The sequence below is a fragment of the Panulirus ornatus genome, chromosome 2, assembly GCF_036320965.1.
Source record: "Panulirus ornatus isolate Po-2019 chromosome 2, ASM3632096v1, whole genome shotgun sequence".
NCBI classification, from domain to species: Eukaryota; Metazoa; Arthropoda; class Malacostraca; order Decapoda; family Palinuridae; genus Panulirus; species Panulirus ornatus.
The window spans coordinates 93,684,950-93,709,473 of record NC_092225.1 but is presented as its reverse complement, the minus strand read 5'-3'; the positions used below and the strand labels follow the sequence as shown (position 1 = coordinate 93,709,473).

At 42.4% G+C, this 24,524-nt stretch overlaps 2 protein-coding genes across 5 annotated transcripts in view; both read left to right on the top strand.

Moving 5' to 3' along the window:
* The window catches only part of LOC139758471 (nose resistant to fluoxetine protein 6-like), a 50,135-nt gene extending 41,181 nt beyond the window's left edge, over positions 1-8,954 (top strand). For 2 of the 3 annotated variants that reach the window (XM_071679922.1, XM_071679932.1), the window contains exons 12-18: positions 293-476; positions 658-751; positions 1,458-1,557; positions 1,897-2,026; positions 2,149-2,347; positions 5,688-5,833; positions 6,593-8,954. In XM_071679922.1, coding sequence (XP_071536023.1) covers positions 293-476; positions 658-751; positions 1,458-1,557; positions 1,897-2,026; positions 2,149-2,347; positions 5,688-5,833; positions 6,593-6,709 — 970 coding nt within the window. In that variant the 3' untranslated portion in view covers positions 6,710-8,954. Of the gene's footprint in view, positions 1-292; positions 477-657; positions 752-1,457; positions 1,558-1,896; positions 2,027-2,148; positions 2,348-3,293; positions 3,543-5,687; positions 5,834-6,592 lie in introns of those variants that run through there. The other variant, XM_071679942.1, reaches the window with a different exon arrangement.
* A 3,321-nt stretch (positions 8,955-12,275) lies between these two features.
* LOC139758479 (nose resistant to fluoxetine protein 6-like) overlaps positions 12,276-24,524 on the top strand; it is a 50,932-nt gene continuing 38,683 nt past the window's right edge. The window contains exons 1-5 of one of the 2 annotated variants that reach the window (XM_071679956.1): positions 12,276-12,889; positions 16,377-16,778; positions 20,063-20,213; positions 20,406-20,550; positions 22,313-22,487. In XM_071679956.1, coding sequence (XP_071536057.1) covers positions 16,668-16,778; positions 20,063-20,213; positions 20,406-20,550; positions 22,313-22,487 — 582 coding nt within the window. In that variant the 5' untranslated portion in view covers positions 12,276-12,889; positions 16,377-16,667. Of the gene's footprint in view, positions 12,890-13,244; positions 13,270-16,376; positions 16,779-20,062; positions 20,214-20,405; positions 20,551-22,312; positions 22,488-24,524 lie in introns of those variants that run through there. The other variant, XM_071679966.1, reaches the window with a different exon arrangement.

The following is a 24,524-nucleotide window of genomic DNA, read 5'->3' as shown; positions in this document are numbered from 1 at the left end:
ATTCCTTGAGTGGAACTCTTTTTTTTTTTAAGTTTAGGGGTTCAGTTTGCGTCAGTCATCCCTTCCAATGCCGTGAACTGACTGTCCGGACTGACCTTGTGACTGGACTGGACTGACCTTGTGACCCTCGGGATTTTGCTCTTCGTGTGACCTAAACCCCCCGACCCCTGGCGTGAGGGATCGAACCCACGACCGACCTAGGTTCTATTTTAGCCTTGCCAGTTACCTCGCGGATGGCGCCTACTACGTCTTGGCTGTGGGAGAGCCTCAACCTCTACTGGTGTACCCACAGGTTGAGTCCTCCCATCCTGCTACTGTCTGGGTTCCTGGCGGTGTTCTCGCCGCTGCTGGTCCGGGGCGTCCTGGCTCCCTCCTCCGACGCCCCTGGAAGCCTCTCCTACCTGTGTCGCCGCTACTGGTGGATAGATGGGCTGTTCATCACTAACTACTTCTTCAACGGCGTGAACATGAAGTCGGTAAGTTCTGTGATTCGTCTGTGAACATTATCAGGTTTAATGAAGAGAACTTTGTTTTTTCTTAGATAATGTCTGTCATGATCACCTGTTTAAACCTGGCCAAGAAGCAATGATTGATTGGTTTGAACTTTTAAACTAAAAGCGAGGGAATTAACCAACCATCTTGCTCTTATTCCTTCAGTGCCTGCCTGTCTGTTGGTACACAGCCGTAGACTTCCAGCTCTTCCTCGTCACGCCCCTCATCTTCCTCCCTCTGCTGTACAGACGCAAACCAGGTACACGTCTTCCTTTGGGTTGACATGTTGTGGTGGGCAGACATGCTGCTGAAGGTAATGCACGTGTGTTGCAGGTGCGACAGTGGTGTTTTTGATGTGTTGCGGGTGTAGTCTCATGTGTTGCAAAGGCGGTTATACGTACAGTACCATGTTAATGGTGTGTTGTAATTGCACAATGACAACAATTTAGTGTTGCTGTTTTTGTTGTGTGTTCCCACCATTATTTCGGTATGTGTTAGTTTTGGGTCTATCATAAATGCTGCCTCTTGAAAGTATTCTTATTACCGACGCGAATGTTCAGTATGTGGTTGTGTTGCGGGAATGACTGGTTGTTAAACGGGACATATTCATTTGTGTTGCAGGAGCACGTCTGATTGGAAGCTGTGGTATATGTTATATACCGAGAGTTGTCTGGCTGGCGGATATAGTACACTTGATTGTGTTGCAGGAGCCGTCTCGCTAGCGGATGATGCATTTAGTTGTGTTGCAGTAACTGCCTGGCTGGCAAGTGTGAGATATTGGACTGTGTTGCAGGAGTCATATGGCTAGCGGATGATGCATTTAGTTGTGTTGCAGTAACCGCCTAACTGGCTAGTGTGAGATATTGGATTGTGTTGCAGGAGTCATATGGCTAGCGGACGATGCATTTAGTTGTGTTGCAGTAACCGCCTAACTGGCTAGTGTAAGATATTGGATTGTGTTGCAGGAGCCGTGTGGTTGGGATGCGTGACGCTGCTATCCGTCATGATTCCCGCCATCATCACTGGGGTCAACCATCTACCTCCCACTCAGGTCACGAACGCCCCGTAAGTTCATAGTGGAAGAAAAAAATAAAATTTTTGTTGAGAATTGAAATGCGAAATTACGGTTTTCATAAACATGAACTTCAAAGATGGCTTTCGTTATTATGAAGTGGCAACTCCAACTGCTCCACGGTGCTATCGAAAGCCTAGTCTCCATTTATTTTATGGCTTTCGTTATTCATAAAGTGGCCACTCCAACTGCCTAGCCTCCATTTTAGTTTAGTCTTGTGTTTTCCTCTCGCATTCCCTGTGTAATCAACACACTTGTATCTTTAATACGAAGATGAGAGGATGAACCCTGAGGAGGAGACACTAACTGATGCTTCACCCTTGCTCGCACAGACCAAGTATGATGGAAGACGAGATGAAGCTGGTGTACACCAAGCCCTGGTGCCGAGCCCCGCCATACCTGATGGGGATGTGGCTGGGCTACATCCTCTGGACCTGCAGGGAGAAGGTCACACTGAAGAAGGTAAGATGTGTTGGGAAGGGGCCATGGCTGCTGTCTAAGGGCTGCTAAATCTACGAGGTAGGCGCACACACACACACACACACACACACAACTCGTCTCTCTCTCTCCCTCCCCACTTACAGTGGCAGGTTGTTGGCGGGTGGTGTGCGGCGATAGCCATGGCTCTGGCGGTCATCTTCGGCCTACAGGACTACAACACGTTTAGTGATCAGGTTCTTCCATACGACCCCGTCGTGAGCATCCTGTACAGCGGCCTGCACAGGCTGGCCTGGGGCGCCGCCCTTCTGTGGGTCGTCTTCGCCTGTCACAACGGATATGGAGGTAGGTCACTGTGAGAGGCTCAGACCTCTCTCCTCCCCCCGTAGACTTCCCCCCGTAGTAAATATGGTTATATTCAGTGGTAAGTGACGATATTCTCAGTAAAAATATGGTTATGTTCAGTACTGAATATTCTCAGCAAAGATATGGTTATCAGTGTTGACTTGAATATTCTCAGCAAAGATATCGTTATATTCAGTGGTAAGTAACGATATTCTCAGTAAAAATATGGTTATATTCAGTGGTAAGTGACTAATATTCTCAGCAAAGATATGGTTATATTCAGTGGTAGGTGACTATTAAATATTCTCAACAAAAATATGTTTATATTCAGTGGTAAGTGACAATAAAATATTCTCAGCCAAAATATGGTTATATTCAGTGGTGACTATCAAATATTCTCAGCAAAAATATAGTTATATTCAGTGGTAAGTGACTCTTGAATATTCTCAGCAAAAATATGGTTATATTCAGTGGTAAGTGACTTTAATATTCTCAGCTAAAATATGGTTATATTCAGTGGTAAGTGACTATTAGATATTCTCAGCAAAAATATGGTTATATTCAGTGGTAAGTGACTATTAGATATTCTCAGCAAAAATATGGTTATATTCAGTGGTAAGTGACTTTAATATTCTCAGCTAAAATATGGTTATATTCAGTGGTAAGTGACTATTAGATATTCTCAGCAAAAATATGGTTATATTCAGTGGTAAGTGACTATTAGATATTCTCAGCAAAAATATGGTTATATTCAGTGGTAAGTGACTCTTGAATATTCTCAGCAAAATATGGTTATATTCAGTGGTAAGTGACTCTTGAATATTCTCAGCAAAATATGGTTATATTCAGTGGTAAGTGACTTGAATATTCTCAGCAAAATATGGTTATATTCAGTGGTAAGTGACTATCAAAAATTCTAAACAACATCTGAATTTTCCTACGGCAGCCAGTGTGTTCAGTAACAGAGAATACCACTAGGCTGGTTCTGCCTCACCTTCTACAGACAACATTTGATAGCAGCCATGTCAAGATCCTGTACCTACCAACACACGGCTTCAAGTTAGGAAGTCACATAAAAAAAAAAACTTAATTATCCAGCCAGATGTGTGATGGTAACCACGCCCGATTTAATGCAGGTGTGACACGGACGCTGAAATTCAGAGAACTGGATAAAGATTCGTTATCCATTATCTACCCACTGGTAACTCTGCAGGAGGTACGACGCTGTAGCATCGGGTTAGTCTGTAGGTGGGTTGTAGAACCTGGTGTGTGTGTGTGTGTGTGGGGAGATGTGTAACTAAATGTGTTTCTCGCTAACGGAGATGTGTTCCCCTTAATTGTTTCAAGAAAATAGATAAATGATTGTGAGACGGAATTGGTTTATATATATATATATATATATATATATATATATATATATATATATATATATATATATATATATATATATATTATATATATATATATTCATACATATTCGCCATATCCCGCATTAGCGAGGTAGCGTTAAGAACAGAGGACTGAGCCTTTGAGGGAATATCCTTACTTGGCCCCCTTCTCTGTTCCTTCTATATATATACATCAGCGTGATTATAATTAACAAATATGCTAACAGATATAAGAAAGGGTCACTCTGTTCATATGAGAACAAAAACATTGCCATGGAGACACGCATCTCTCCTTCAGTACGCGCTAGTATGTGACGATATGAGTTGACTGATACAAACACACCGAACTTCACCTCACCGAACCTCCCATTCTCTCTCCTCACTCACGTCATTGCCAGGTATAACAGCTGTTCGTCCCATGATTCATTCTTTGTCATCCTATCGTCTTAAGGTTACAGCTGGTCCTACTTGACCCTCGAAAGACAGGGGGAACCTCAAGCCTATATGGTTTAACCTCGATTGGACCACCTTGGTCCATAGTGCTGACGGAGGCGTGAGGAAGTAACTCTCAGAAGGCAATACAATTTAGTTATTATCTCGTTCACTCGTGCAGGTTTCCCTTGCGTTTTCGTCAGAGAAATATAATGGGTGTGTGGAGAAACCAGTGTCACAGTGCTCTCAGAGACCGCGGAAGACATAATGGTGTGAATGGGTCTCAAAACACAGGCTGCAGTAACTGTCAGGGAAAATGATCGGGTATAATTCATATGGCAAATTGATCTCATCGTTCGTTTACTGAACTAGTAATAGTTTGATATCATCCAAGGACCTGCACTTAGGCAATTACCAGTTAGAAAAGACAAAGTATGAATAGTGTGTATCCATGGATTTCGAGCACACACCAAGCAGGACAAAGAACAAAATAACGACCATCAAGGAGAATCGAAAGAGGACGTATGTACACTGCCCGGTCTGCTATGCACACACACACGCACCAACAACACCCTCACAAGAACTGATTTCACACCCCAAACCAAACGCTACTTGAGCAACATTATTTTGAACTATACGATAGTTGCTGCAATTGATTATATTTGTATAGGTTTACGAAAGAGATTATCTATACCTAATGATTTTGCTGTAGTAATCAATCCAACGGCCATGGATGGTTTCCGTGGTTGTCCTCCCCCACCAGAATAATTTTTGTCACATGTCACACCTGATTCGTGGCTACGGTAGGGGAGTACTTAACAGTTCCACCTACAATGGCACAGGGTCTCCCAGCTCGCAAATGAGATTACGGGATAACTTTGATGTTTGCTGGTGACATATGGCACCTGCTGGAGGAATATGGATTGGACCTTTCGTGTGGGGTTGAAAAGCTAGGCTGGCTTCTCTTCTCGAGTGTACCCCGTGGAACGTCTGGTGTCTACGTAGCCCCAGCATAGATTAAAAAGAAACAAGCACATTCCAAGGATGCTAGGGCGTATCTCCATGCTATGAGACTTGAGTTTTACGAATGACAACACTTCTTGTGTCACTGATTCACTTTGTACTCCATTGTTGCACCTTTGATTCTCTGGTTACACCAGTTTTGCACCACGACTTTTATTTATTGTACCATGACTTCACTTGTTGCACCAGTACTCTACTAATTGCACCATGACTTCACTTGTTGCACCATTGCTGTATTTATCGCACCATTGATCTCATGTTGCACCATTTTACTGTACTTATTGCACCACTTCTCTCATGTTGCACCGTTTTGATGTACTTTTTGCACCCCTGCTCTCATGTTGCACCATTTTGCTGTATTTATTGCACCATTGCTCTGGTGCTGCACCATTTTGCTGTACTTATTGTACCACTGCTCTCATGTTGCACCATTTTGCTGTACTTATTGCACCACTGCTCTCGTGTTGCACCAGTACTTCAGGCATGACATGTTTCAGGCCCCGTCAACGACTTCCTGTCTCACCCGAGCTGGCAGCCTGTCAGTAGACTCACCTACACCATGTTCCTGGTGGCCATCCCCATACAGATGATGATCTACATCTACAGTGTCCACACGCCGTTGTATTTCAGTCACCTCAATAAGGTACCTCAAGCTGCTGCATCTTAAGATTGTTTTAATCTTACTGTAGCTTTCCAGATTTCAAGGTTTCTGACGTGGCCACAATCGTCTAGGTCTGACTTACATATATTTTTGTTTTCATGATCCCTTACCGCCACCATAGCCTAGCCTCGGTCTTCCATGCATCAATGTATTTTGTGATCAAGTTTGTGACGATGATAGATTATTTTCAACGTTATTCCTAAGAAATTCATTTTCACATTTTGCCAGAAATGTTTAGGACGAAGAAAAACAAACCTAAATCACCTTGTGTATTTAGTCTTGACCTACCTGTTCTTTGCTTTAAAATGAAATGGCTTGTTCGTATATACAGTATAGTTTTATATTTGAATTGTACTTTTTTTCTCTTGTCAAATGAAAGTAATATTTACAATTTTCAAACTCTAATGGAGGCTGGGTTAATAGCCCTTAACTTATGATAACCATTTTATCTCTCAAAATAATGTTAAACTCTAATGGAGACTGGGCTAATGGCCTTTATGATAACCATTTTCTCTCTCAACATAATGTTAAACTCTAATGGAGACTGGGCTAATGGCCTTTATGATAACCATTTTCTCTCTCAACATAAAAAATGTCGGATCTAACTCGATCTCCTTCTGCCAGTCGGATCTAACTCGATCTCCTTCTGCCAGTCGGATCTAACTCGATTTCCTTCTGCCAGTCGGATCTAACTCGATCTCCTTCTGCCAGTCGGATCTAACTCGATCTCCTTCTGCCCAGATCTTAGAGACGGTGGGAGTGCTGTTCCTGTCGGGGCTGGCGGCTGTGGGCATCTCCCTGCTGGCTGAGGCTCCTGTCTTAGGCATGGAGAGGATCCTCCTCAGAAAGTCTCAATAATGAAGATCCTTTAAGGTGTCGTTTCTCGCCTCGTGATCCTTGTGGCGGACTTGTGCTTTTGTTCCTAATGTCCTAAGGGATGAGGGATGTTACCGGACTCCTCCTGTAAGTGGTTGCACCACGAGTGGAAAGTAGTCATCTGAGAGGCTGTGTGTGTCATCGTAAGAGGAGCACAATCTCGTCGAGCAATTTCTCACTCTAGAGGCATCCACCCTTTCCTTGCTACTGATTGTAGCGCAAACCTTGAAACTGCAGGAGCCCTGGAGAAGGGGTTCGTAGGATTACATGATTAGAATTAAGGGATGAGGTTCTTCGTCTGCATGGTTGTGTATACGATGATTAAAGATATATTGGGTGAACAGTGTGTATATTTGTGTGATCAGTGGAAATGTCCGTTTAATGTCGGTTTAGACTTTTGAAAGAAAAGAATATCTGCCAAAGATGAGAGGTGCAGGAAGTATTGAAGACAAGGACCAAGGAGTGTACGCAGTTTGTCTGGCTTCACACATGGGAAGGGCTTACTTAGCACCAGAACACAGGTGGAAAGAAATACAGTAAGAAAAGGGAAGGTATTGAGAGTCTTAACATGAAGAAGGCTGTAAAGGAAGGCGGGAGGTTCTCGATAAAAGTATCTTAAGGTAGGACTTTGTCTCAAGGACTGTAAGGAAGGCTTGCATGCACCTCCCCAAGTTTGGGAACCACATTCCATATAAAGAGAAAAATAGCATTGTAAAGTTGGTGGTTATGAAGATATAAGTTAGAGTCGGGGAAAAGAAGTAAGACCGAATCTTTCCTAGGCAATCTTTGGAGATGCACTGACTTAAGGAATACAGATGACATTATTACGTTTAATCCAGAATATTGGTTAGGTAGAGGGCGTTGCTGGGGTGCTGCTGCTGCTAAAGTTGTGGAGGTCTTAGTAAGGATATCGTTCGTGTGTGTGTGACAATGGTGAGTGTTTTGAGTCTCAAGCTGCATTAGATATTTGTCTTTGAGTTTCTTAACAGTATGGTGGCTGCGAGATCAACACTAATATGAAATATAGTGCCAAAGAACGATACATGGAGGAATTAGAATGGGTGAACGAAGAATGGTTAAGAAGAAAAAAAGCGAGAGAAAAAGAAGAGATCAAGTGGAGTCAAAAAAAAAAAGGAGTGAGAAAAGCTGTTAACAGTTAATTGATGGATCCAAACGACCTTCCCTCTTTAAAGAGTTACTGGACCCGAAACAGCAAGCCTCGCTCCTGATGGCAGCTCTTGAGAATCACCCCTTCGACGGATCTAGTGTTATCTTCTAAGAAAGGAGATCAGAATCTTTATCCAAACATCTACTCTCAGGGTGTTAAGAAGGCTCAGTTCTGGATGGTGTTAAGCATCCTCGACCTTGGGAGCAGAGCCACTCTGTGTCCCTCTACCTCCTTTGAAGAACTCCACCACCACCACTTCGAAGACTGCCACACGTCTTCCCTTACCAGACCGGACGCTTGGAATCGGCAAAGACAAGTTTACCAGCGTTGTACCTCGCTTTGTTATCCGTTGGCTGCACAGGTCAGCTGTGCGTATTTGGGTAAGAGGTGTAAGAACTGATTTTTAGACGAATGAAAGTCAGTTGTAAGTTAATATTAAGTTCCATCTGATGTATTAATAGATATCGTGTATGATAATTTCTGTTTTCCAGCTTCCATTTACTCTTAGCATAGACGAATTTATGCATCTATTAAGTAACATGTTGCGAGGGTCAAGCTTCTATATCGCTTCTGAACGAAATGTTGGACCAGGCGATCGATATGCGTCAGTTGAAGGCATTTAATGCCTTAGTCTAGTGACCATTCTCTCACATGCTGGCAATAAAACTCGTTACATATATGTATGTAATTATGTATCCATCCTGCACATATTTCACTTTTTATATGTAAATGTTCTAATGGTTTCGTCTGTTTCATGTATCATGGTCAAGCCTTCATTACCATCCAGCACATGTTACTAACAAGATGTTTCGTAACTGTTAATATTATTAACTAAAGTATATGATAATCCTGTTTGTTAATAAAGAAAATTTATTGGAAATGATGAGAACCAGATGTCCAGAGCTGACTGTTGTATCATTAAAAGAGTAGTTTTAGAAATGTATCAGACTCATAGTAAGGGACTTAGAACATATTAATTTGGTGGGTAGTTAGTTGCCTAACTACAAAAAAAAAAAAATCGCCCTCCTACCAAATAAAAGAAGTATATTTCGCCCACCTGCTTGTATTTTCATGCAAAATTTCTTTATTAGGAAGACCCCAAAACTCGACAATGTAACCCTTTCTACATCCGTTATTGTTATGTTGACAAACACGTAATGTTCTACCATTTTAAAGGGATTGGTTATCTGTTTATCCGGCAACGAGCCTCATGTAGATATTTTTTATAGATATCTATGGATATAGGTGATAGATATCTGTGTAGATGATTAGAAGTATACAGACGGCAAGATTTCCAAATAGGCCAACGAACGGTTCTCCTACCCCACTAGGCTGGTAGCTCAAAGTGGCACACAATTCTTAATTGTTTTATCTCAAGGTCAGTTATTACGAAAAAAAAAAAAGTGACTAATAAGGCCAGAAACATTTACAAATGTTAATGAAAAAGCTAATCTTTTACTTAAAGAATATCAATAGATCTAGCTGCCGGACGATATGTTTTCCAACTTTCATGATGTCAGGCCTGGGAAAATGGAAATAAGAGCTGGTATACGACATTATTAGTTTGAGGATTGGACGACAGGTCTACAGCCAACTAACACAAAGCAGTTCTTTTCTTGTGTTTCATGTCCATCAAAACTCCTAAATATTGATCAAAGTTATTATTTGTTCATTGTCTTTATGACTGACAGGTACACCACACACCGTGGTGTATGTATCTATATGACTAGAGAAAAGATTGGCATAGTAATTTTCCTTCGACTATCTGAGCAATGATCATTTTCTCAAACAGTCGAAGGCTGAAAAATTATAGATGCGTTGTGTTTTGACGCATGAACAACGCAAACAACCTATTCGACCAATAGGAACGCTTCTTTTCACGCTTGAAGAACGCAAACGACCCATTCGACCAATAGGAACGCTTCTTTTCACGCATGAAGAACGCAAACAACCCATTCGACCAATGGGAATGCTTCTTTTCACCTACGTACGTCAAGGTTAACGCAAACACATCTGATGTATATTAGATTTTACTTTGTTTCTCTTGTCTTCATTGTTTGTCCTTGTTATGGTGGATGCCCGTTACCACAAGGGAAAGGGACTGAGGGCTTCCTTTCTCAGATTTAACCTCGATTTTTTTCTTTCTTTTTACTGGAAAAAGGTGCTTTCAAAAAAGTCTTGCTAAACATGTTTTTAGAATATTTATAAATCAACACGATTATTGAATACATACAGGGTAGCATATACAGGCAGTACTTGTGGCTTAAGTATTTGCTTATATTTTCTAAACTACTCATTTGACTGAAATTTGTAATTTCTTAAATTTCTAAAATAACTATTTGAATACATGTATGTTGTAGAATGAATACTTGTCCATTCAGAGTCAGTAAGATCTATCTTGTAATTTCGCTGACAATGAGTAGTTTTTCATTTCGGCTTATTACACCAAACGTAGAAATTATGGTGTATGATTTAAGTTCCTAACTCCCTAAGCATGCCATCCCTCCTGGGTTTCGTATCTGACGAAGGAGCTGACGGAATCTACGTGTATTAAGTTTAAAATCAACCAATACTGAAATTCAGTTCTCAATAAGCAAGTAGTATCTTAGTCAAGCAGAAAACATCCAGTTTCTCATTAGAATATTGTACCTCGAAGTCTTTCTTTTTTTCATATCTGTAAACGTTTTACTTAACTTTAAAAGTCATGGGCTGAGCCATTTACCTCGAGGGCGTTTACGGTTTCATGTGACTTAAATGTGAGCGGACATACGACGAGGCATAGACTTGTTGGTATAGACTAGCCTAGCGTCGTACACAATTGTTAATTTTTCTTATTTGACTTATTTTTGTTACTGAATTAGCAATATTTATTTATTACCTCCGAGTAATTTTGTTTTCCGATCGTTTAACGGAACAGAAAATAGCTGTATGTAATGGTATTAATGGAGTGAGTGCTACTTTGGCTGGAGTGGTAACCAAACTTTGAGGCACCATTTAAGAACTTGAATTCTCGTGATATAATGTTGAGGGTGTTAGGATGATCAAGGGTGTACAGTTAGGAGTGGTTGTTGTAATACTGTATATCTGTTGTTTTGTTAACCTGGTGTTCGTGTATATCATTACTGAAAAATGGTATAGCCTAGGAAAGACTTGTCCCAGTCGCTAAACAAAGGATCCCACTCATACATATCACCTCATGCCTTTACTGTCATATATATATATATATATATATATATATATATATATATATATATATATATATATATATATATATATATATTCCTATAAGTCCACGGAGAAAATGAAACGATAGGTTCCCAAGCGCACTTTCGTGTAATACTCATATCATCAGGTGAGACACAACAGAGAAATATAATAAGTCAGTTGATATACAACGAAGAGACGTAGCTAGGACGCCAAATGGCGTTAAGTTCGTCTACGTGAATTGTTGTTCCTGTTGTTGAGAATACCATGTGTTTCCAGCTGTGTATTTACTCTTATTTACCTCTGGGTCTGAATTGGTCACGGTGGACCCCAAGTACCTCATCCCTTCCACACCATCATTCAGGGTCTTGATTGCCAAATGGACCCAAAGTACTCGATCTCCTCTACTCCCTCATCACTGATCCCTTCTACGTCCTGATCATTCAGGTCTTATTGGTCACCGTGGACCCTAAGTATCTAATCCCCTTTACACCATCATGAATCAGGCCTTATTGGAATCATTCAACCTAAATTACCTAATGCCTTCTAAGCCTTCATTGCTCAGGGTTCCTTCCTCTCAGTATCAGCAACAGTTGGTTCCCCATATCACCATGACAGTTTCATTAGGTTCCATTTTCGTTGGAAAGTCTGGCCCAGTACGATAATGTGTACACACAAGAAAGGTAGAAATGTCTAGCGTATTCTTGCTAGGTTTCCGCCCAAGATGAAGCGACCTAGTCCACCACATCCATACTGAATCTTGATTTTTTTCATTATTTCTATCAATTTTACCTCCAGTTTTGAATCTTAGAATCTGTCAAGCTGATAGGGCGTGACTCAATGTTATTTAACGCAAGGTTTGTCTACAGTGGCAAACGCCACTTAACAAAATGTTCTAGTGTTTTGTTTTGCCAGCTGGTCGTCTGCTCCCTTCACGGAAACATTTGAAATCTCGATAACACTTATAATTTTCATAAATCCAGTTTAAAATCGAGGAAATAAGGGCTCCCGTAGTTGTATGTCAATAACAAAAGATAGGGTGTACATCATTCAAAACAACACAGCTGAAACCATCTTAAGATAAGATAAAAAATGTTAACAAGGTGGAGGTGGGGGGTGTTGAGTTACCAGTTAGTGTTTTTTGTTGATTATATATAGTGCGCGTAACGGTCGTTATCATGTACTGTGGTCCAGTGACGGCACGTCACGCATGGGCGACAAATGACAATAGAGCAAACCTCTCTGTCCAGTGCGTTTGGGGTGGAGTCGCAACACATCCCTCCAGTATTGTGAGAAAGCGTCGCAACATACTCTCCAGTGTGTTGAGGAGGCGACGCCACACACACACACACACCCCTCCAGTGTGTAGGGGGAAACGGAGTGACACACCGTTCCATTGTTGTGAGAAGACGGTGCAACACACAGTGTGGTGAGAAGACGGTGCAACACACACAGTGTGGTGAGAAGACGACACAACACACAATTTCATTGTGTGAACAGACGTCGTAACACACCTTCTAGTGTGGTGAGACGACGACGTCGCAACACACCCACTCCAGTGTTATGAGACGTCGCAACACACCCCCTCCAGTGTTGTAAGACGTCGCAACACACCCCCTCCAGTGTTGTGAGACGTCGCAACTCGCCCCCTCCAGTGTTGTGAGACGTCGCAACACATCCCTCTACGGTTGTGAGAAGACTCACGACACACCCCATCCAGTGTTGTTAGAAGACATCACAACACCCCATCAGACAACAGTCATTATACAACAGAGTACCCAAGCAGTACTGTAAGTCGACAGCTGAACATACCCCCGTTTAATACAATAATCATACAATAACAGCACGACCCATATATGGTATAACCAAGCAATAGAACGAGTGTAGGATACAATATGACTACTGTATTAAACAAAGCCCAGTCTGGCATCAAAACCTGATCTGTGCAACCTTTATATATATATATATATATATATATATATATATATATATATATATATATATATATATATATGATATACAGCGATGAATTGTCTGTTTTCTTTGTTGTTATTCTCATTTTTGTGTTATTAAGCTCGCGCAACCATGGAGGGGGAGGAGTCTATTGCATTAGGTTAGCGTGGACTCGACCCCACTAGTCAGTAGTTGCTTGACTGTGGATTGTTAAGGTGTTAGTACAGTGGTTTACATGTAGTGTTGTTTGTGAGAAACGGGTGAGAATGGTGAAGCAGTGCCTAATATAAGTGGTGTAGTTTCGTATCGAGAAGTGTCTTTTAAATCGTGTCATGTCATGTCTAGCGCGGATGACGCAATAGTCAAGGAAAGTTCGTGTAGATGACGGAAGTGCTCGTAAAGGTCACATACAGTGGAATTTTCTAATAGAGGAAGGATCTATAAGATGGATGACTATCGTCCATTTTGATCATTTGATATAGTGTGTTACGTCAAAGGTTTGGAAATCTATATGTATTGGCTAGTTGGAATCATACGTCTGGCAGGTATGTAGTGTCAGCTGCTCGGATGTAAACACCGCGTCGTAATGGAGAGAATTCCCCTCGCAAGATATCGTCCTTAAGTTTCATGTTGTATTTGTCTGTGTTTGAGAAAAATCATTCACCAAATACCCAGTGATAGATATATGAAATGGGTGTTGTTAATTTGGTGCACTTGATCTGATATTGGAATCATGCCAGGACAAAAGAAATTGATATGTTCTGAATATGGCAATGCTCGTTGTTTTTTTCCCAAAATTGAAATTAAGTAATTATGAGAACTTGTTGTTCATTGGAGGGGTTTCTACTGAATGAGTTTTAACCAGGTGAAGTTGTTAGAGTGCACAACTTCTAGGATACCAACTGGATTTAGAGGAATCCTATGAGAGAAGTCATAACTTCAAGAGAAGTTAAAAACAGGGAAATGTTTATGGCCCAGACCGGGTTGTGAGATGACAAAGGAGTCCCCATGGTGGAACTCCATTTCGGACTGGTGGTGATGCGTCGTGTTGTGACCGTTCGTCGCACTTGACACTATTACCGAAGTCTTGTGTGCTGAAGTGGAGATATTTTAAGGCTAAAAGGTTAATCGAGAGGTTTTACGGGTAGAGATTGAGTGACACCATAACGAGATGAAGAGTTGAAATAGAGAATTGGTATAGAGAGATGCCATCCGTGTACTTCTCAATTCGTCCAAGGTTTGAGTCTCGCCATACAGGTTAGTGGCATTGTAGGTCGGGGGATCTTGTAGAGTTGTAGTAAACCTTGCTAGGTATCCCAGTGTATCACCTAGACCATAGGGAGGTACTGTCTGGCTCTGTCCTTAAATATCATAGCTAAATTCGAGGGGCAGCTAAATGGACCGCGTCTTCCATTCCTTTGCAACACGTCACTCGGAACTGTCGTCTGAGGGTTTGAGGGCTGAGCAGAATTGGGCTCGAAATGTACAAATAACTCGGTTAAATGTCTGGTTCCAGAGGGCGTGCGCGAGTAATGCAACGGGAAGTACATAAGTGACACTGGATCAATACATTCTGGGTAAACTAATTCTCCCCAATGCCATACTTCGACTCCAGGTGTATACAGACGAGCGTCTCTTGAGATATCTCTGTTTTTTTTTTTTCACTGTTGATGTAGCAACATCAAAGACTGTAAGGTACTGGATGGATATGTGAACGTTTGACCAATACTTAGATAATACAGAAGTTGACCCGGAAGCAAAAGTTGACGGGATAGAGCGTTTTACTTGAAGAACCCATCATGCTAATTAGCGCCTTGGAACGATGGTTATCCTCCTGCACGGGAATTATTTGATTATAGAATTTGTTCTTTACAAAGTAACGTGTGGGGGAAATGGACCAGTGTATGTGTGTTATGTCTAACAGCATTCTTTAGGTAATGTAACTTGAGTTGTGAATAATAGTTTAGAGATTTGCATTGCACCGCTGTTTTTAACCTTCGGTGATGTTAGTTATGTATATTTGGTTTACAGTGTATTATAGTTGTACCAATGTTTATAAGGCTAATGGTACAACCCATAGCTCCTGTACCTCCATTTTGCAAGAATTTGGTTTAATGAAGACGGTCACCGTCAGAACGTAGCTATATATATATATATATATATATATATATATATATATATATAGTCATGAATCCTCGTTACCTCACGAAGCCCTAACATCGCCATAATCCAGGGCGCCGTTCAATCCCCTAGACCACAGTGATATCCAATGTATTTCATCTGCCCTCAGCTTTTACACTTCGGCGAGCATGTTCTGTCCCGATCACACAAAATCTTGTCACCTCCATCTTTCCACTCCATTTTTAGTCTTCTTTCATCGTTTCCTCCCCTCAAATATATCCCTGGCCAACTTACCTAATCATCTTATTGGCGACACAACACTTCAAAAACAGTTTATCTTCTGCTCAACCGAATTACCCTTCGTTTTATTTAAAACATCTCTGTCTTACGACTAACGTTATTACTACACTCGATCAAAACATACTCAACACAAACATGTTCTCAAGTATAACATCTCTAGTATACACACCGCACCTCACCATACCTTCCTCTGGCCCGTAACGCTCTAGTCCATGAGGCCTCCAGCCTCGCCCACACAACAGATGGAACACTACCCATTAATCATATATATATATAATGTTATGGATTACTAGGCGACTGGGATTCGAATTCAAGCCACGTAAACGATAGGCAAGTGTGGCATCATAAGCTAGGCTACGACGGACCCAAAGTTCCTCATGTCAGACGAACGTATGGTCTAGTGAGATGCCTCGTTACCTCACCTGAAGAGCAACAGAAAGCTCATCGGCACATAAGCCACAGGACGCCCTTAATCTTCCACTAGCACCATAGTGAAGTTAGTGTCTCTAGCATGTATTGTTCATACTGCCTCCTCTGAGAAAGAAAGCATTTTACATCTTCGGGCGAGACATTTCTGTCTCCGATATACAAGAAAGTACACCTGGGTCTTATCGTACTTCTTTTTTTATTCTTTCTTTTCATCGTGGTTCTCACTAAATACTAGATCACGCTCCTAACTGTGACCTTAATGCAGTAGTATATTAGGGAAGACGACATTCAAGTACTGTAAAATATAAAGTTTATCTTGATGATCATCCGAAATTTACCACTGATGCAAGGTGATGTACCGTAATTAGATAGACAATCCTGTAAAATTATATCGAATAGATATACCGGGAGTTATTATATCATTAACACTGATTCATAAAAGATTACGTAATCAATAAAGACGTCTTTTTACAGGGAGAGTCAGTGAGTGAGTGAGGGTGACCATCTGTGCCCCTGAGGCACTACAACACACCCCTGCACCGTCACCATGATACGCGTGTGGGGCCTCCTGGCCCTGTGTATCGTCTCGTGTGTTGGAGGTCCACCTCTGAGGTCCTCCAGCCTCGCCCAGGACCACAACAGCATCCAGGAAAGCCTCCACCCGAGGGTGGTAGTCGAGGTGGATGTGGCTAAGGATCAGGAGGACCTGCTGAAGGACGGGGCGATACACTATCAAGAACCTGACGAGGAGAGAAGTCCTGGGCTATGGTTGAGGAGGCCACTAAGGCACTGTTCCCGGGGCCTCTCTGGATGGCCCTAGATGTGGCCCAGGACCCTGACGGTGATGCAGCGGATGGTCCTCCCCCACTGCTACAGGTAAGGAAGTCTGTACCATCAGGTATATAATGATCAGTAGATGCATTACCCTGCAAAAGTCTGTATAAGATCACGAGTTGAGTATACTTGTTTCGCGTTAATTTCTCTGGATTTTTTTTTTATATCATTACGGTTCATTTCTCCTAATGCCTCATATTTCAAAGACAGCAAATAGTAAAGACTCATAGTTCGTATCCCCGAGACTAGATATCTGTGACTTCATTTGCATAAAGAGTTGTCATTTCTTATTCAATCTTAAACTGACTTGAAAAAGGAAGGATAATGGCTCTTACTAATCGAGAGGCTTTTTGTTTAAGCATTAAAGTGTAACCCAACATTTAACGTCTCCGAGGGAGAGGACGGTTTTACAGTGAAGTTGCCGGAAAAAAAAACAAAAACGAAAATGATAGCATTTGCCATTTTCTAGAACCTACGTACCTACTAACCTCCACAGTCCACCAGTGATATATATATATATATATATATATATATATATATATATATATATATATATATATATATATATATTGCCTCATCCCGACTTCGTAAGATCTCTGAATACACTTGATCCTCGCGTACGTTAGAAAGCAATTAACCTGTGAATGTGTGTATTTCCTGTATTAAATCTTAGAAGCCTTACGGTCACATCTTACATAAGCAATATATATATATATATATATATATATATATATATATATATATATATATATATATATATATATATATATATATACCTAGTTTACGTGCTTTTAATTAATACACATCTATATACGCTATTTTCTGATGAGTCACGCTGAGCCTTTGTTTACATGACCAAAACTAGCAGAAACCAACATCTTTTCTAAGTATTCCGTGTTTTCTTCACCTTCGTTTGATATGTTTACTGATACGTACGTGGAATATTTGTTGATGATTATTTTGATAGTCAAAATGAGTCGAAGTTACTGATTCATGTAATATTTGGTGATGAAGTAGTTAGTGAGGAGGAGAAAGGCGTTCTAAAACAAACAACGGAGTTGAAATCTTAAGTGAAAAGATTTTGTATTATATGATGATACATCACTTTCATAATGCGTCCATTAGTGTAAGGGAATGACCATTGAGAGGATGTGGTAAATCACCAAAACAAACTTTGGTCTGTGATACATGAGAGTATGTAATGCGTGGTGGTATGTGGCAACTGTGCCAGATGCCATGTTGCGCTCACCGAGGTCATGACAATTGTGCTTGTAGCTGCAGTTGTCGTATGTCAAAGACGAGAATATTTGTCCTATGAGACAAATTAGAAGGTAAAAGAAAAAAATAACGATGATCGAAAGCATTTAAAATGTTACACAGGGAAGATACAAGGGGTGGTGTAGAAAACGAATGGGCCGCTCGCTTAGTGAAGAGGAAGTTAAACCCAAGTTGAAAATTACTGGTATCTTGCCTTCCTATTTACGTATGCACGCCACTGGCCACATGACCTGCGTCTTGCTTACGTCCTACGTGACTTTACGCCTGAACTGGTGTCGTACATAAATGTTCAACGTCGCTACAGTTATCGTTCAACACTGGTTCTACACCAGGTGCCGTTGAACACAACATTGTTCTGTTTTGTATATTTTCACCCACATGTGGTCCCTCGCGCTACAGATGTATTCGTGAATCCACATATAACAAGTGGTATGAAATGCATATTGTAGTATTGTCAGGGGATGGTATACAGTTGGATCAGGTGTTTGTTTTGGAGAATGTATGTGAGAAATACTTAGAAACACAGATGGATTTGTCTGTAGCATTTATGGATCTGGAGAAGGCATATGATAGGGTTGATAGAGATGCACTGTGGAAGGTGTTAAGAGTATATGGTGTGGGAGGTAAATTGCTAGAAGCAGTGGAAAGGTTTTACCAAGGATGTAAGGCATGTGTACGAGTCGGAAGAGAGGAAAGTGATTGGTTCCCAGTGAATGTCGCTTTGCGGCAGGAATGCGTGATGTCTCCATGGTTGTTTAATTTGTTTATGGATGGGGTTGTTATGGAGGTGAATGCAAGGATTTTAGAGAGAGGAGCAAGTATGCAGTCTGTTGTGGATGAGAGGGCTTAGGAAGTGAGTTAGTTGTTCGCTGATGATACAGCGCTGTTGCCTGATTCGGGTGAGAAACTGCAGAAGTTGGTGACCGAGTTTGGTAAAGCGTGTGAAAGAAGAGAGTTGAGAGTAAATGTGAATAAGAGGAAGGTTATTAGGTTCAGTAGGGTTGAGGGACAAGTTAATTGAGAGGTAAGTTTGAATGGAGAACAATTGGTGGAAGTGAAGTGTTTTAGTTATCTAGGAGTGGATTTGGCAGCGGATGGAACCATGGAAGCGGAAGTGTCACAGGGTGGGGGAGGGGGCGAAATTTCTGGGAGCGTTGGAAAATGTGTGGAAGGCGAGAACATTATCTCGGAGAGCAAAATAGAGTATGTTTGAAGGAGTAGTAGTTCCATCAGTTTTATGGTTGCGAGGCGTGAGCTATAGATAGGGTTGTGCCGAGGAGGATGGATGTGTTGGAAGTGAAATGATTGAGGACACTATGTGGTGTGAGGTGGTTTGATCGAGTAAGTAATGATAGGGTAAGAGAGATGTGTGGTAATAAAAAGAGTATGGTTGAGAGAGCAGAAGAAGGTGTGTTGAAATGGTTTGGACACGGAGAGACTGAGAGAAAAGTTTGACAAAGAGGATATATGTGTCAGAGGTGGAGGGAAGAAGGAAGAAGGAGAAGCGGGAGACCAAATTGGAGGTGGAAGGATGGAGTGAAAAAGATTTTGAGGATATATATATGTGTGTGTGTGTGTGTGTATGTGTGTGTGTGTAGAGACAGACAGGACGCATAGACAGACAGACAGAGACTCTGTAGTACATAGGACGTCAGTCTCGAGCACATTAGATTCATGACAACCCTGATTATCTTTCTGGTCGACTCGCTCATCGATTCATGAATCGGTTCACTCCGGATTCATCCGCTGAACAGAACTCACCAACTGACCCACTCCCGTTTTCCACCCTGATTCACCACACTTTCCACCTACTCACCAGTCAGATTCAGTGACTCACTCCCACACACAGACTTACTGACTCACTCCTTCCAGCCGCCACAAGAAAGAGGTTGGGGGTGGATCTGACATTTCAAAGCTGATTCAAAAAGCTTCGTAAAATGAGTTTCATTCGGTTCGGATCACACGTTTCCAAACCAATGGCATGTATAACTCCCCTCGCTCCCTCCCTCCTTCCTTCCTTCTTTCCTTCCTTCCTTCTTTCCTTCCAGGCCCCTGGTGCGGGCGTGTTGAACAGCGAACGGACCTTGAACCTGGCCAGGTACTACCTGCCTGACCTGGACATGGTGTCTGACCCTTGCAAGAGCGACGTCAGAGCTTTCTACCGCTCCTTCTTACAGAAGAAGTTATGGGCCGCAAAGAGTAAGTCTTAACCGCGCGCGCGCGTGCGCGAAAGAGAGAGAGAGAGAGAGAGAGAGAGAGAGAGAGAGAGAGAGAGAGAGAGAGAGAGAGAGAGAGAGGTGCCATAATGTCATTTATATCTCTTGATTGTATCTCTCCACTCGTCTTGTCTCTGTATCTATCGGCTGATCCAGGTCCGTCTATCCTGGACAGTGGTGGACTCGTGGGGTAAGCTCCCAGACGGTGTCCTGGACGGCAACATGCAAGCGTTTGGTTCCCTGGACGAGTGCCTGTCCATCCATGTTGAGCCAGAGGGCAGTAACCACTTCAAGGGACAGTACTGCGTGATCTCCTTCAAGTGAGTACATGTGATGTCGCCCGAGTACGAGTTTCTGGCCCACACGTGAGTACATGTGGGGATTGTGTGTGAGTACTACTACTACTATTACTACTACTACTACTACTTCCTCGTCCTCAGTATTGTACTATCTGGAAGTACGTCAGTACCTTTACATATATATATGTAAAAAAAGTATAAAAAAAAGTATAAAAAAGTATAAAAAAAAAAATATATATATTTTTGCTTTGTCGCTGTCTCCCGCGTTTGCGAGGTAGCGCAAGGAAACAGACGAAAGAAATGGCCCAACCCACCCCCATACACATGTATATACATACGTCCACACACGCAAATATACATACCTACACAGCTTTCCATGGTTTACCCCAGACGCTTCACATGCCGTGATTCAATCCACTGACAGCACGTCAACCCCGGTATACCACATCGATCCAATTTACTCTATTCCTTGCCCTCCTTTCACCCTCCTGCATGTTCAGGCCCCGATCACACAAAATCTTTTTCACTCCATCTTTCCACCTCCAATTTGGTCTCCCACTTCTCGTTCCCTCCACCTCCGACACATCTATCCTCTTGGTCAATCTTTCCTCACTCATTCTCTCCATGTGCCCAAACCATTTCAAAACACCCTCTTCTGCTCTCTCAACCACGCTCTTTTAATTTCCACACATCTCTCTTACCCTTACGTTACTTACTCGATCAAACCACCTTACACCACACATTGTCCTCAAACATCTCATTTCCAGCACATCCATCCTCCTGCGCACAACTCTATCCATAGCCCACGCCTCGCAACCATACAACATTGTTGGAACCACTATTCCTTCAAACGTACCCATTTTTGCTTTCCGAGATAATGTTCTCGACTTCCACACATTCTTCAAGGCTCCCAGGATTTTCGCCCTCTCCCCCACCCTACTATGATCCACTTCCGCTTCCATGGTTCCATCCGCTGCCAGATCCACTCCCAGATATCTAAAACACTTTACTTCCCCCAGTTTTTCTCCATTCAAACTTATATATATATATATATATATATATATATATATATATATATATATATATATATATATATATATATATATATATATATACATATTATCCCTGGGGATAGGGGAGAAAGAATACTCCCCACGTATTCCCTGGCTGTTGTAGAAGGCGACTAAAAGGGGAGGGAGCGGGGGGCTGGAAATCCTCCCCCTCCCGTTTTTTTTTTTTTTTTTTTTAATTTTCCAAAAGAAGGGACAGAGAAGGGGGCCAGGTGAGGATATTTCCTCAAAGGCTCAGTCCTCTGTTGTTAACGCTATCTTGCTAACGCGGGAAATAGCGAATAGTATGAAAGATATATATATATATATATATATATATATATATATATATATATATATATATATATATATATATATATATATATATGCATCTATATGGATGATTACCCAGTTTTACTGTACGTGGAGGGAGTCCTTCACTCGTGGAGCCCCATCTCTTTAAACATTCTCTTCTATCATACAGCTTCCTAAGTTTATTTATTTACATTCACCATTTCCTCCGTGTATGTTTGTGTGTGTGTGTACAAAGAGAGAACAGACAGAGCGATGGCTTAACCCCTTTGAACACCTGTATCCAACCCTTTCATTGTGGCGCGCGGCTTGACCACTAGACCAGAATGAACGTAACTCATTTTTGAGTCCACTGACTTGTTACCCCCCCGGGTGCTGCTAGTTTACTCCTCCTCTCCTTCCCTCGTTTTCTTCCTCCTCAGGAACGCTACCCAGGCGAATGTCACCGCCGGGGAGAGCTTCGGTAATGAAGAGGAGACCAGGCTGGCGGACCCGAGACTGCGGTTGGCGCCGTTCATCGGGTCTTTCGGCCCCTTCATGCCGGTGGCGATGTACGGGACCTGCCAACCGTCCACCTGCACCGACGACCAGCTGGCGGTGAGAGAGAGAGAGAGAGAGAGAGAGAGAGAGAGAGAGAGAGAGAGAGAATATAAGAGGTGGTGAGAGCGAGCTGATACTGACAGTCGTGTGTTGAGGAAAATAGACGGTTAACGCTTCTGTCCCTCTATTTTAGTGACAGGAGAGTTGACAGGAGAACTCTGTGTTTGGACGCAGGTGCTAGAAGGTATAGGGTCTGGACAGGAAATTCGAGACAGTGTTGTGAAAAGACGATCAGACTCCGTGGCAACAGTTCATGGATGGTGACAGAGGCGTGACAACAGTTCATGGATGGTGACAGAGGCGTGACAACAGTTCATGGATGGTGACAGAGGAGCTTGACCATCAAACTCCGTGACAGCAGTTCATAGTGACAGAGAAGCTTGACAATATCTGGTTTGGACAGAAAAGCTTTGCAGTTCTTTATTTCGACAGAAAAGCTTAAGAGCGCTATGTTTAAACAGAAGAGCTTGACAGTGCTTTGTGCTACAAAGAGGATTGCCTTTTCCCTCGTTGGAAGGAAAGCTTGACTGTGCCCATCAGCTGAGCCAAAAGCTTAACGACACCATTGGTTTTCAGAAGATCATAAAATGTGGCCTTTAAATGAGAGCAAAGCTTGACTTTATCACATTTTGACATGACAGCTTAACAATGTCCCGTCTTGACTGGAGAGCTTGACAATGCCTTGTGCTGGCAGCATAGCTTGACAGTATCCTCTCTTGGCTGGTAAGCTTGACACATATGTTCTGATAGCTTGACAGTGTCCACTCTTGGCTGTTAAGCTTGACACATGTGTTCTGATAGCTTGACAGTGTCCACTCTTGGCTGGTAAGCTTGACACATGTGTTCTGATAGCTTGACAGTGTCTTCTCTTGGCTGGTAAGCTTAACACATATGTTCTGATAGCTTGACAGTGTCTTCTCGTGGCTGGTAAGCTTGACACATATGTTCTGATAGCTTGACAGTGCCCTCTCTTGGCTGGTAAGCTTGACACATATGTTCTGATAGCTTGACAGTGTCTTCTCTTGGCTGGTAAGCTTAACACATATGTTCTGATAGCTTGACAGTGTCTTCTCGTGGCTGGTAAGCTTGACACATATGTTCTGATAGCTTGACAGTGCCCTCTCTTGGCTGGTAAGCTTGAAACATATGTTCTGATAGCTTGACAGTGCCCTCTCTTGGCTGGTAAGCTTGACACATGTGTTCTGATAGCTTGACAGTGTCCTCTCTTGGCTGGTAAGCTTGACATATATGTTCTGATAGCTTGACAGTATCCTCTCTTGGCTGGTAAGCTTGACAGTGCTTCATATTGACATATACTGTCTTATCTTGACAGAGATCAACACCGTCATGTTAGGAGTGTTGACCCGAAAACTTGACAGTAGAGTGCGTTGACAGAAGGTGTGAGAGTGTTTACGAGTGAGCGGAACTGGACGGAAATGATTGTTGACAGGCAAGCCTTGACAACATTCTGTTCAGAGGAGAACCCGAGTGTTGACAGGATATCTCGGTCGACAGTGCTCTGTGTTGACAGGAAAGCCCGTCAGTTGACAGTGTGCTGTGAGTTAGTAGTAAACCCGACAACAGTTGACGGCGTTGTGTGTTGACGGGTGAGCGCGACTGCGTTGTGTGTTGACGATGAGCGCGACTGCGTTGTGTGTTGACGGATGAACGCGACTGCGTTGTGTGTTGACGGGTGAGCGCGACTGCGTTGTGTGTTGACGATGAGCGCGACTGCGTTGTGTGTTGACGGATGAGCGCGACTGCGTTGTGTGTTGACGGGTGAGCGCGACTGCGTTGTGTGTTGACGGGTGAGCGCGACTGCGTTGTGTGTTGACGGGTGAGCGCGACTGCGTTGTGTGTTGACGGGTGAGCGCGACTGCGTTGTGTGTTGACGGATGAGCGCGACTGCGTTGTGTGTTGACGGATGAGCGCGACTGCGTTGTGTGTTGACGGATGAACGCGACTGAGTTGTGTGTTGACGATGAGCGCGACTGAGTTGTGTGTTGACGGATGAGCGCGACTGCGTTGTGTGTT